This window comes from Cebus imitator, unplaced genomic scaffold (assembly GCF_001604975.1).
Source record: "Cebus imitator isolate Cc_AM_T3 unplaced genomic scaffold, Cebus_imitator-1.0 Scaffold385, whole genome shotgun sequence".
Taxonomy (NCBI): domain Eukaryota; kingdom Metazoa; phylum Chordata; class Mammalia; order Primates; family Cebidae; genus Cebus; species Cebus imitator.
In genome coordinates this window covers 576,568-589,803 of record NW_016107700.1, presented here as the reverse complement: position 1 = coordinate 589,803, position 13,236 = coordinate 576,568, and the positions used below count along the sequence as shown (strand labels likewise).

The following is a 13,236-nucleotide window of genomic DNA, read 5'->3' as shown; positions in this document are numbered from 1 at the left end:
AAAAAAAAAAAAAAAAAAAAAGGACTATGAAGAAAGTAAAGCTAGGTGAAGGAGCAGGCATGCTAATGGGTGAGAGTCTATTATTATATCCTATATACAGGGAGGACAAAGAGGTCTCACTAATACAGTGCTAGCTGAGTAGACATGAAGAGAATAAGGCATATTTTGAGGATTAGCATTCCAAGCAAAGTGTACAACTACAAAAATCCTAAGGTAGAAACACAGTTGATATTTTCAAAGAGTAATAAGGAAGACAACATGGATAGACTAGGGAGCATATTTGATGCTGAGGTCAGAGAGTTAAGGGGTAGAGATAGGGGTTAGAAAAGGTAGGGCCTCGCACATCTCCGAAAGAACAGGGGATTTCCTTTGGAAGAGATGGAAACCCACTGGAGGACTGTGAGCAAAGAAGCGGCAATTATTGCCAGGCATGGTGGCTCACGCCTGTAATCCCAGCACTTTGGGAGGTTGAGGTGGGCGGATCACCTGAGGTTGGGAGTTCGAGACCAGCCTGACCAACATGGAGAAGCCCCATCTCTACTAAAAATATAAAAAATTAGCTGGGCATGGTGGTGCATGCCTATAATCCCAGCTACTTGGGAGGCTGAGGCAGGAGAATGGCTTGAACCTGGGAGGCAGAGGTTGTGGTGAGCCGAGATCAAGCTACTGCACTCCAGCCTGGGTGACAGAATGAGACTGCCTCTCAAAAAAAGAAATAATAACTGCTTTATAATGACATGGAGAAGATAAGACCACAGTGACACAGTATTTATATTTTTTAATTAAAAAAAAAATATATTTGTGTGTACTTATTCTCTAAGAGAGTGAAAGACCCATTTTTCCCAGGCCCAGTTTTATTATAACCACCATGTAAAATGACCAAATTCTATGATTAACACTATTTTTCTTCTCGTAAGTGTTTTCCTTCTTCCTACTTCAACATATAACCAATTAACTTGGGTCAATTCGCCAGGGAATAAAAATGGAAAGACCTGATCTAGCCAGAGCTTAACAGGTGCTATGGTGGGAGATAAATCAGAGAACACACCCAAACCAGGGTGAAGACATTTAAAAATGTACTTCAGCCAATAAAAATTAGCTTGTTATTTTATAAAGAAAAAAAGGTGCCGAGAGTAAAGGTCATCAGAAGGTGGATCAGGAAGTGGGCAGGGACGGTCTAAAAACACGTAAGAAAATGCCTTTTTATTTTTGGAATGAATAAAAACTTTTCCCTGGATTATTCCAGGAGCTACCTACTCTTGACCTACTCAAGTCTATTCTAGTATCTAAGAGGAATTGATTGAATTTAAATATTAATCCTAGTTTGCAGTTTAGGTTTCACGTGCATTTGGAGGTTTATTAAATGAACACCAAGCTATCATCCTTCCAAAGAACTGCGTAATGTTTCCTACTGAGTCATGCATTATACTCTATCACATTTCATTTCTTTCATGTGAAAGTAGTTTGCCTGCAAGCATAAGCTTTAAAAAGTTTTTTCAGGTCGGCCGGGCGCGGTGGCTCAAGTCTATAATCCCAGCACTTCGGGAGGCCGAGGCGGGTGGATCATGAGGTCAAGAGATCGAGACCATCCTGGTCAACATGGTGAAACCCCGTCTCCACTAAAAATACAAAAAACATTAGCTGGGCATGGTGGCGCGTGCCTGTAATCCCAGCTACTCAGGAGGTTGAGGCAGGAGAATTGCCTGAACCCAGGAGGTGGAGGTTGCGGTGAGCCGAGATTGCAGCATTGCACTCCAGCCTGGGTAACAACAGCAAAACTCCGTCTCAAAAAAAAAAAAAAAAAGGTTTTTTCAGGTCAATAAAAAAAGATAAAACTTATCTTCTCTGTGCACTGCCTGGAACATAAGAAAAAAAGAAAAAAAAAAGGAAAAAAAGATAAAACTGTTATAAATAACATATGCACTGAATATACATATTTATAATTTTTCTGAGATGATTTAATAAACTTATCCAGTAGTGTGGGCAGGAAGTGCTACATTACTGTCTTTTCAGCTTAAAAACCTAAAAGGGAACTTATAAAGCCCACATTGTTACAGTGGCCACTCTAAAGGATGTTGTCCATTAAAGCAGAAAAGAGACAACAATTTCTCTATGTTTATCAACATTGACCTCTCAAGCTTCATCTTCCAGTTCTAAAAGTATTTTTCTCCCTAATTAAGAGCCGCCTTCCAGGAGGGAATACTGATTTTCTCCTAGTAGAAGATGTTTGAAGATGAAATTAGAAGGGACAGAAGCTATTTCAGCAAACAGAAAACCTAAAACTTCACTGCTGGGGTGAGAAAACACTTCCCTTTTGCTGTATTTCTTTTTTTTTCTTAAGTTCGTATTTAGAGTATGATGGTAAATTCTGGAGTGATCACAAGACCTCCAAACTTTATCCAAGAGTGGTGGAATGCCTGCAAAAGAATTCAGGCTTCTGCCTGAATGGTGGAGGGAGCAGGGGCAGGCATGGACTGGGCAGCTCAACCCTTGAGCAGCCATTAGAACCTGGGAACGGAGCCAGCTATGCAGCTGCAGGAGGGGCGCCTCAGCTCTCCAGAGGCAGCGCTGTCACTAACCCCAACCTCGGGCTTCCGCACTCAGTGTAAGCCCCTGAGGCTTACGGAAGGAAAGAGTGACACCACCATCAGAAAGAATACTGATAACTTTGAGGGCTGCCGGTTCCAAGTTTTAGTTTATCTTGTTCAGTAATGTAGACATTTTTATATCCAGTCAAAAAAGAATGAGAAAATAGATAAACAAAATGAACCCATTTCAGCTATTAAAAATATTTTTAGCAGGTATTTTCCATCACATGATTACATTTCTGTCATAGCATAGAATTACCTTTCTATTTCAAAGACTCAATTTCTCATTAATATGCTCTCTACAACATTCAAGGAGACCATAGTGGCTTAATACTACTACCACTAACAATTTTTAAAAAACAAACCCATGCCTTTCTCTACAATGTTGTCTTTTATGTAAAAACAAATACTACTTACTCCCCTGAACTTCACCAAAACAAGACTGGGACGGTGGGAACTGTTGTTTGTTTGTTTTAACAGAACAATGCTCCATGCAGTAGCACTATAAGAAGGATTAGTGGTAAATATTTCTTAACAGTTGTTCACACCAAAAATGGAAGGAAAAAGAAAACTGTTGCTTTCTGTCTCTGTATCTCTTCCAGTTCTAGAAGTATTTTTCTCCCTAATTAAGAGCTGCCTTCCAGGAGGGAATACTGATTCTCTCCAATCATCTCTGTTTGAAGACGAAATTAGAAGGGACAGAAGCTATTCCAGGAAAAAGAGAACCTAAAACTCAATGACTGAATTTCCAAACTTTACTGATGTTAATAAAAATAAGCCAGAGAAACATAACTACCAAACACATTTGCATTTGGTTAGCCCAGAAGAAGCCTCTTGGAAGAGCCAAAACCCATCAATAGCACATATTTTTATCTTGAAGTTGAAAACCAATATGAACTTTACTAACTTTAAAAGAAAACCAAACTCTGCCACTTTTATATCCCTCAGCATGCCGTGTTATAAAGTGACCCACATTGGGGAAGAAAAAAATATATCTACTAGAAAATGAAACCACTTACCTTGATCAGTGGACATGATTTCACATAAACTGACAGATAATTAATCAACTCTGGTTTAACAAAAAGATACTTGGCTTTACTCTTTTAAAGTCCATGTGATAAAATCTCACTCCTGGCTGTAAAGCCTCAGGGAGTCTGAAGATAACACAGAATCTGCCAGGAGCTCAGACCAATGCACTATGACTTCAGTGCATTCTTAAAACTTACTGCCCAAGGACGAAAACATGCCACACCTCCCCAGAGGGCGGACTGCTGTAGCAGCGCAGTGCAGGAGACGGAGCACATGAGCACAGAGAGACTTCTATTTATCAAAGAAAAGTAAACAACTGAGGCACATGCAACCTTTAAAAGCATTCAAAGTACAGCTGGGAATAGGGCGATTTCTAAATGGACTAATGCCTTAACTATTAGTAATGCTCTAAAAAGCTAGCGGGAAAACAGCTTGTTTCTATTTTAACAGGGCTACTGCCCTGGACAAAGATGTTGGTTACAGATTCAGGATTCACAAGCTTAAGATGTTAAAATCTCATTTTGAATGACCTCAAATACCGTTTTCCCATTTATGTTTTCCTTTCTAGCACAGCTCATTGATTTCAGTAACAAAATGACACAGAATAAATACTACATACAAATTTCCTAAGGAAAACAAGTTGTATATGTTATTTCAGAACACAGTTTAATCGGTAAAATATTTATTACCCATTTTTGTCTGTCTTTATAATTTTACATACTTTAATCAGTACATTAAAAATTTCTCATAGCCTCGAAAAATCAGAAAATCTCAGATTAAGAACCAGCTGCGGTGGCTCACAACTGTAATCCCAGCACTTTGGGAGGCCAAGGCAGATGGATCACCTGAGGTCAGGAGTTCGAAACCATCCTGGCCAACATGGTGAAATCCCAGCCTTACTAAAAATACAATTAGCTGGGCATGGTGACATGCACCAGTAATCCCAGATACTCGGGAGGCTAAGGCAGGAGAATCGCTTGAACCCAGGAGGCAGAGGTTGCAGTGAGCGGAGATTGCGCCATCGCACTCCAGCCTGGGTGACAGAGTGAGACACTATCTCAAAAACAAATGAACAAAAGAAAAATGTCCGATTAAAATATTTACAAAATTATAGTGAGTTAACAGGCTGCAGACATTCTCCCTCACTGGGGAAAAAAACCTCTCCAGGGTTATTTTCTGTGTCCAGACACAGTGGTTCCCTCTCTCTGGTGTGCACATGAATCACCTACCGGCTTGTCAAGACATACATTACTGGGTGCCCTATGAAAGTCAAAATCAACTGATGCATGGTGAGGCCACAGAATTTGTATTTCTAATAAGCTACCAGGTGACACTGACACTGCTGACCTAGACCTTCACTTTAGTAATCACACTTTGAGAACCACTGGGACAGTGAATTGCTGGGTTGGGGAGGATTAGAGGACTTGCTAAATTGCACACCTGCCAGGAGCTGATGGATGTCAGGCAGAAGCACAATACAATGCCGAGGATGAGGTGTGATGGGGGGGAGGGTTGTTCTCCCACTTCAACACAAGTTGCTCATCAGGACACAGGGGTTCTCAATCATATTAATAAAAGTGGTACTTTTTAATAACAGAAATGTGTATATAAGGCATGAATAAATTAAGTTTTACAATTAATCTAATACAGAATGAGGTAATAGTACATGGAGAAAATAAGTCGACGAGAAGAAGAAACCTGAATTGTTTTTAATTCCTTTGCAAACTCCACCCATATGTGTTTAAATTTCACTGTGGCAGGGAAACTGTTTAGGTTTCATTCCAAGACCACTTAGCCTTGGCAAATTTCACTAATGTAAAAACCAGAGTATTTCCCTGTCACAAAAATTCCCCAACGTCTGTCTGTACTTCCTGAGCTTTGATAGCAATGTTTAAATTATAATCTTAGGTTTGGTATTAAAACAAACACTTTAAAAAAAAATAAAAAAAGCTAACATTTGCTTTGTGCCCACTGCTGTGTTCAAGCATTTTCCATGCAAAATTTCATTAAGTCCTCACTGTAAGGTAATAATTTATCACGGTCTTATAGAAGAATACCACTCTGTAAGATGGTGATAATTTATCACCATTTTGCGGAAGAGAAAACTAGGTTTAGGAGGTTAAATATCTTTTTTTTTTTTTTTTTTTTTTTTTGGGGGGATATTTTTTTTTTTTTTTTTTTTTTTTTTTTTAGGACGGAGTTTCGCTCTTGTTACCCAGGCTGGAGTGCAATGGCACGATCTCGGCTCACCGCAACCTCTGCCTCCTGGGTTCAGGCAATTCTCCTGCCTCAGCCTCCTGAGTAGCTGGGATTACAGGCACGCGCCACCATGCCCAGCTAATTTTTTGTATTTTTAGTAGAGGCGGGGTTTCGCCGTGTTGACCAGGATGGTCTCGATCTCTTGACCTCGTGATCCACCAGCCTCGGCCTCCCAAAGTACTGGGATTACAGGCTTGAGCCACCGCGCCTGGCAGGAGGTTAAATATCTTGACCACTCATGCTAGTAAAATGATAACAATTAAGACATTAAATTTTAAAAAAAGACATTAAATTCATTGTTGTGCAACAAATTAAGATATAATGGTACAGAAGTCACCCTTTACCTGTGATCAACTTCAGTCTGAAAATATTACATACTATATTTTGAAAGAGATAACCACGTTCACATTATTTTTATTACAGTATATTGTTATAATTGTTCTATTTTATTGCTTTTGCTGTTAATCTCTTACTGCAACTAATTTATAAATTAAACTTTATCATAGATATGGATGTAAAGGAGAAAACATAGTACATACAGTGTTCGGTACTATATGCAGTTTCATGCATCCACTATAGTCTCAGAGTACATCCCCTGTGGATAATGGGACACTACTGTATTCACTTTTGAATCTTTACAGATGAAAGCCAGAAATCAAAATATGGTTTACAGGAGAACGTGATAATTAAAATAAAATATAACAATTATGATTGACTCTCAATTGGCCACAAGTGGACAATCTGCAATAATATGCAGCATCTACCACAAACTTAACACTAAATTCTAGGCTACCCAATAGTAGCAACAGCAGTTTCTCACCAGTTTGGAATGCACTTATCATATGAGCCAGCAATCCTAGCTCTTAAGTACTTACCCAAGTAAAATGAATATTTACACTGACAGAAATGTTTACGGAAACTTTATTCATAATCACTCAAAACTAGAAATACCTACTTGTTCTTCCACTAGTGAATGCGTAAACAAACTGTGGTACATCCATACAATGGTATACCACAAAGCAATAACAAGGAATGAATGAAAGATACCTGCATATGTATTAGAAAGAAGCTAACGTAAAGGGCTACACATATATGATAACACATTCTGGAAAAGGCAAACCTATAGGAATAGTAAACAGATCCAAGGTTGCCCGGGCTGGCGGTATGGGAACTGACTTTTCATAAAAGGGCATGACAGAATTTTGGAAGCTAAAGGGACTGTTCTGTATCTTCATTGTGGTGGTGGTTATATGACTGTATGTATGTATCAACACTCAGAATTATACCCTAAAGAGGTTGGATTTTGGCCGAGCGCGGTGACTTATGCCTGTAATCCCAGCACTTTGGGAGGTGGGAAGATCACCTGAGATCGGGAGTTTGAGACCAGCCAGACCAACATGGATTAGCCCTATCTCTACTAAAAATACAAAATTAGCTGGGCATGGTACCGCATGCCTGTAATCCCAGCTACTTGGGAGGCAGAGTCAGGAGAATCCCTTGAACCCGGGAGACAGAGGTTGTGGTGAGCCAAGATAGCACCATTGCACTCCAGCCTGGGCAACCAAAAATAGACTCCGTCTAAAAAAAAAAAAAAAACAAAAGGTTGAATTTTAATGCCTGTAAATTATCTTTTAATTAAAAAAATTTAGAAGCTAATAAAAGCAATTTATTCATTAAAAAAGCAAGAGGTGGGCCGGGCGCAGTGGCTCACACCTGTAATCTCAATACTTTGGGAGGCCGAGGCGGGTGGATCATGAGGTCAGAAGATCAAGACCATCCTGACTAACATGGTGAAACCCCGTCTCTACTAAAAATACACAGATTAGCTGGGCGTGGTGGCGTGTGGCTGTAGTCTCAGCTGCTTGGGAGGCTGAGGCAGAAGAATCGCTTGAACCCAGAGGCAGAGGTTGCAATGACCTGAGATCATGCCACTGCACTCCAGCCTGGCGACAGAGACTCCGTCTCAAAAAAAAAAAAAAAAAGAGAAAAGCAAGAGGCTAGGAAACTGGTTGTCATATATAGTGTAAACTCAAAACTAAATGATTTTTGGTATATGCATTATACTCATGATCAACGCAGAGATAATTCCTAATTGTATCTATTTTCCATGATTTAAAAAAAAACTTGGCAAATTCATTAAAAATGACCTAATTAATTCCCCATACATTGTCCATGTGTAAAAGCTGAAGTTTATGACAGCATATCAAAAGGGATCTATTAAATATGTTTAGTCACCTTAATTTATTAAGGTTGTCATACATATCAGTCTTGAAAGACACCTGAAATCTATGCCAGCGAACTCACAGTTATTCACAAAATACCTCATACTCTGAAGACTTAGTGGCTATCATCCAACCTTTTCACCTCTCTCTCTTTGGAGAGATGTTATTTTTGTACACATTCCACTGAATAAGAAACTTTCCAAGGTCTGATACACATTCACATGATATTTCTTTTTTTAATATGGAATCACCTAGGCTGGAGTGCAGTGGTGCACAGTCTCAACTCACTGCAACCTCCACCTCCTGGGTTCAAGCAATTCTCATGCTTCAGCTTTCCCAGTAGCTGGGATTACAGGCAAGTGTCACTGGGTAATTTTCATATTTTTAGTAGAGACAAGGTTTTACCATGTTGGCCAGACTGGTCTCGAACTTCTGACCTCGAGTGATCCACCTGCCTCAGCCTCCCAAAGAGCTGAGATTACAGGCATGAGCCACGGTGCCCGGCTCATATGATATTTCATAATAATGTTTTTTCATTATATTAAACTTTTTAATGAAAGCCTACCTGTATTACTTTCAATAGTTTACCATTTTCCATGGCAATGTTAGCTTTAATAAATTATGTACAAATAAGCATATATTGGCAAAAAAGTAACAGGAAAATCATTCCTAGTGAATGCTAGAATTTAACTAACAGTTCAGATAGAAAATGGAGTAGGAAAACATAATAGAAGTAGGCCAGGTGCAGTGGTTCACGCCTGTAATCCCAGCACTTTGGGAGGCTGGGATGAGTGGATCACCTAAGGTCAGGAGTTCAAGACCAGCCTGGCCAATATGGTGAAACCCCGTCTCTACTAAAAATACAAAAACTAGCTGGGCGCAGTGGTGCGCACCTGTAATTTCAGCTACTCGGGGGGCTGAGGCAGGAGAATTGCTTGAACCTGGGAGGCGGAGGCTGTAGTGAGCCAAGATTGTGCCGCTGCACTCCAGATGGGCCAACAGAGCGAGACTCCATCCCAAAAAAATAAAAAAATAACAATGAAGAAAACAAAACATAATGGAAGTAGTTGAGATTCTCAGTTATCAAGTAAGGAGTAAAATTCTCAGCTTGTACCTCTAGTGTTATTTAACTGAGGGCAATTCCCATTTTCATAGAATAAATCTAAACTGAATCTTATCTTTTTTTTGACATGGAGTCTCGCTCTGTTGCCAGGCTGGAGTGCAGTGGGGTAATCTCGGCTAACTGCAACCTCCGTCTCATGGGTTCAAGCAATTCTTCTGCCTCAGCCTCCCACGTAGCTGGGACTATAGGCCTGCGCCACCATGCCCAACTAATCTTTGTATTTTTAGTAGAGATGGGGTTTCACCATGTTGGCCAGGATGGTCTTGATCTCTTGACCTCGTGATCCACCCGCCTACTCCCAAACTGCTGGGATTACAGGTGTGAGCCCCAGTGCCCGGCCTATTCTGAATCTTAATGCATTTTGCACTTGTTAGTATTCTAATAACAACCTAATAAAAACAAATAACAATTCATCCAATGGCTTAAAAACATATTATAAAAAACAATAACCAATTGATGCATAATTTCCATTTTGCATGTCTCTGAGGCTTAATAAAATGAGGCATACAAATTCTTGAATGTATGCCAAGTAAATCCTGTTGCTTGAATATTTTTGTACCAAGCTGTTTTTGTACAAATCTTCAGAGCAAACCTATAACCTTGAACATCTATTTCTGTATTAAAAATAATTAATAACAATTTTTTTTTTGAGACGGTCTCACACTGTTGCCCAGGCTGAAGTGCAGTGGCACAATCTCGGCTCACTGCAATCTTCGCCTCCTGGGTTCAAGCAATTCTCCTGCCTCAGCCTCCCGAGTAGCTGGGACTACAGGCGGGTGCCACAGCATCCAGCTAATTGTTTATGTTTTTAGTAGAGAAGGGATTTCACCGTGTTGGCTAGGATGGTCTCGATCTCCTGACCTCATGATCCGCCCGCCTCAGCCTCCCAAATTGCTGGGATTACCGGGAAGATCCACCACAATCGGCCATAAAAATATTTTCTATCACCTCTTTAGTTATATGTTCACTTATAGTCACACACACACACAGAGTACAGTTGGCCTCTATCCACAGTTTCCACATTTGCAGGTGCAAGCAACTGTGGATCAAAAATATTCAAATACAATTTCAAGTAAAGCAATACAATACAAAATTAAAAATTTTTAAATATAACTATTTACATAGTGTTTATGTTGCACAGAGTTAAATATTATGAGTAATCCAGAGAAGATTTGAAGTATAAGGGAGGGACCAGTGCAGTGGCACACACCTGTAATCTCAGTACTTTGAGATGCTGAGGCAGGCGGATCGCCTGAGGTCAGGAGTTTGAGACCAGCCTGGCCAACATGGTTAATCCTCGTCTCTACTAAAAATACAAAAAGTTAGCCAAGCATGGTAGTGTGCACCTGTATTCCCAGGTATTAGGAGGCTGAGGCAGGAGAATTGCTTTAAGCTGGGTGGCAGAGGTTGCAGTGAGCTGAGATCGTGCCATTGCACTCCAGTCTGGGCAACAGGTCCTCCGTCTCAACAACAACAACAAAAAAGTATAAAGGAGGATGTGCATAGGATATATGCAAACACTATGCCATTTTATATAAGAGATTTGAGCAAGCACAGATTTTGATACAGGGGTGGTGGTCCTGGAACCAAACCCCCACCCCACGCATACTGAGCGATAACTCAGTATAGTTAAGAAGCAACTTTACTAGTCCAGTGTGGTAAAGTTCGTAATCACGTAATCCCAGCACTCTGGGAAGCTGAAGTGGGAGGATCGCTTAAGTCCAGGAGTTTGAGACCAGGCTGGACAACATGGTGAAACCCTGTCTGTACTAAAAATACAAAAATTAGCCAGGTGTGGTAGCACATGCTTGAAATCCCAGCTATTTGGGAGACTGAGGCAGAGGTTGCAGTGACCTGAGATCACACTACTGCACTCCAGCCTGGGTGACAGAGCAAGACTGTCACCCCCCAAAAAAAGAAAGAAAGAAGAAATTTTATCTGCAATGTCATCCTCCTTTGATTCTCGTCCACTAAAAAAATATAATACTAGAGAACAAAAACATTATACTAACCTAAATTAGGAAATTGATCCCTAAACCCCAATTTACAATCTGTCTGATCTTATCTATAAGGATTTCAGGTGGTGATATTTCCTCTTTGAGCATTTCCCCTCAACATGGTCAACTTACTACATTAAAATACTAAGATAACCATGACACAGATGATATGCTCCAAGAAGATACCATGTTAAGGATTTCATTCTGTTGTACTTGAGATGTCTGGCCAGGCTCTGGGAAGAAATAATCGATTCTGCATGTGTGTGGTACCCCTGGCCAAGCGGAGGCAGAACTGCAAAGGGAGCTCACCATCCTTGCTCACTGCTGCTGTCAGGGTTCCACCAGCTGGGCTCCCTGCTAGATACCCTTCCATGTCTATGTATAGATCAGCCTGACATTAAACATTGCATAATATTCCACAGTTTAACTCTATTGCAATTCATTTAATTAACTAATAAACATAATTTTATTTAAATAAATTTATTTAAATTATTTATTTATTTATTTTGAGACGGGGTTTCACTATTGTTACCCAGGCTGGTGTGCAATGGTGCATTCTCAGCTCACCGCAACCTCCACCTCCTGAGTTCAGGCAATTCTCCTGCCTCAGCCTCCTGAGTACCTGGGATTACAGGCACGCACCACCATGCCCAGCTAATTTTTTGTATTTTTAGTAGAGACAGGGTTTCACCATGTTCACCAGGATGGTCTCGATCTCTTGACCTCATGATCCACCCGCCTCGGCCTCCCAAAGTGCTGGGATTACAGGCATGAGGTACCGCGCCTGGCCTTGTTTTTTTTTTTTTTAAAGATCATCCTAGTAAATTTCTCTATATTTGCATAAGCACTTTTTTGGATAGATTACTAGATGTGAACTTGACAACTCAGTGGTACATGAATTTTAGATTTTGGTAACTTACTGAAAACTTTACCTTCCAAGGGATGATATCAATATATTTTCTCTCTGTCCTTTGCCATTAATCTATACTAGATTATTAATTTTTTAGGTCTTTACTCTTAGTTGACAGAATATGGAAAGTAAATTTATAGTATATTCACGTGACGTAATACTATATATTAGTTAAAACAATGAGCTACACATCAATATAGGTCATTCTCACAAACAATGTGGAATGAAAAATCACATAATAAAGTACAATTCCAGTTATATATAGTATACAGTTTTAAAACATTCCAAAATGTTATGGACACATAGCCATATGTGGTGTGATATTTATATTTTTCGTCCACAGTTCTCGTTCATAATTCTCACAGCCTTGTTATGAGGCTGAGGTACTTTACACCTCAGAAAATAATCTCTCTCACTCCCCTCCCTGCACCTGCCCAAGACAGGACTCTAATCTGATAACTGGGTCGCAAAACCCTCATTCTGGAGAGGGAGAAAAGCAAAGGTACACTAGGACAACAATTTCAGGATGGCAGATACCTCTGGTGAGGAGGCACAGGGAGTAGAAAAAGAAAAAAAGAAACATAGGGGCTTCAAATGTATTAGTAACATCCTAATTCTTAAAGTCTGTTTTGCACTTTCTTTTCTTTCCTATTTTTTTTTTTTTTTTGAGACTAAGTCTCCCTCTGTCGCCAGAGGGAGTGCAGTGGTACGATTTTGGCTCACTGCAACCTCTGCCTCTCGGGTTCAAGCAATTCTCCTGCCTCAGCCTCCTGAGTAACTGAGATTACAGGTGCCCACCACCACACCCAACTAATTTTTGTATTTTTAGTAGAGACGGTGTTTCACTGTGTTGGCAGGACCGGTCTCGAACTCCCGATCTCATGATCCACCTGCCTGCGCTCCCAAAGTGCTGCGATTACAAGTGTAAGCCACCATGCCTGGCTTGCTCTTGTTCTTTAAACAATCTTTAGAGACATATACATACTCACACAACTTAGTATGCATAAGATAGTTCATACTAAACACCACCACCTCATTGTATAAATTTTGTATTTTCCTAATCAACAATTTGTTTATAAATGTTTATTAGCCATTTTTCTTTTAAAAA

General features: G+C 40.0%; 1 protein-coding gene across 10 annotated transcripts in view; it reads right to left on the bottom strand.

The window, feature by feature from the left end:
- FGD4 (FYVE, RhoGEF and PH domain containing 4) overlaps positions 1-13,236 on the bottom strand; it is a 237,048-nt gene that overhangs the window by 111,865 nt on the left and 111,947 nt on the right. For 2 of the 10 annotated variants that reach the window (XM_037731181.1, XM_017507904.2), the window contains exon 1: positions 3,608-4,351. The exons of 7 other annotated variants lie outside the window; for them this stretch is intronic. Coding sequence is in view for 1 of the 3 variants with exons in the window: in XM_017507904.2 (XP_017363393.1) it covers positions 3,608-3,623 (16 nt within the window). In the remaining 2 variants the exon portion in view is untranslated. Of the gene's footprint in view, positions 1-3,607; positions 4,352-13,236 lie in introns of those variants that run through there. One more of the 10 variants, XM_017507910.2, reaches the window with a different exon arrangement.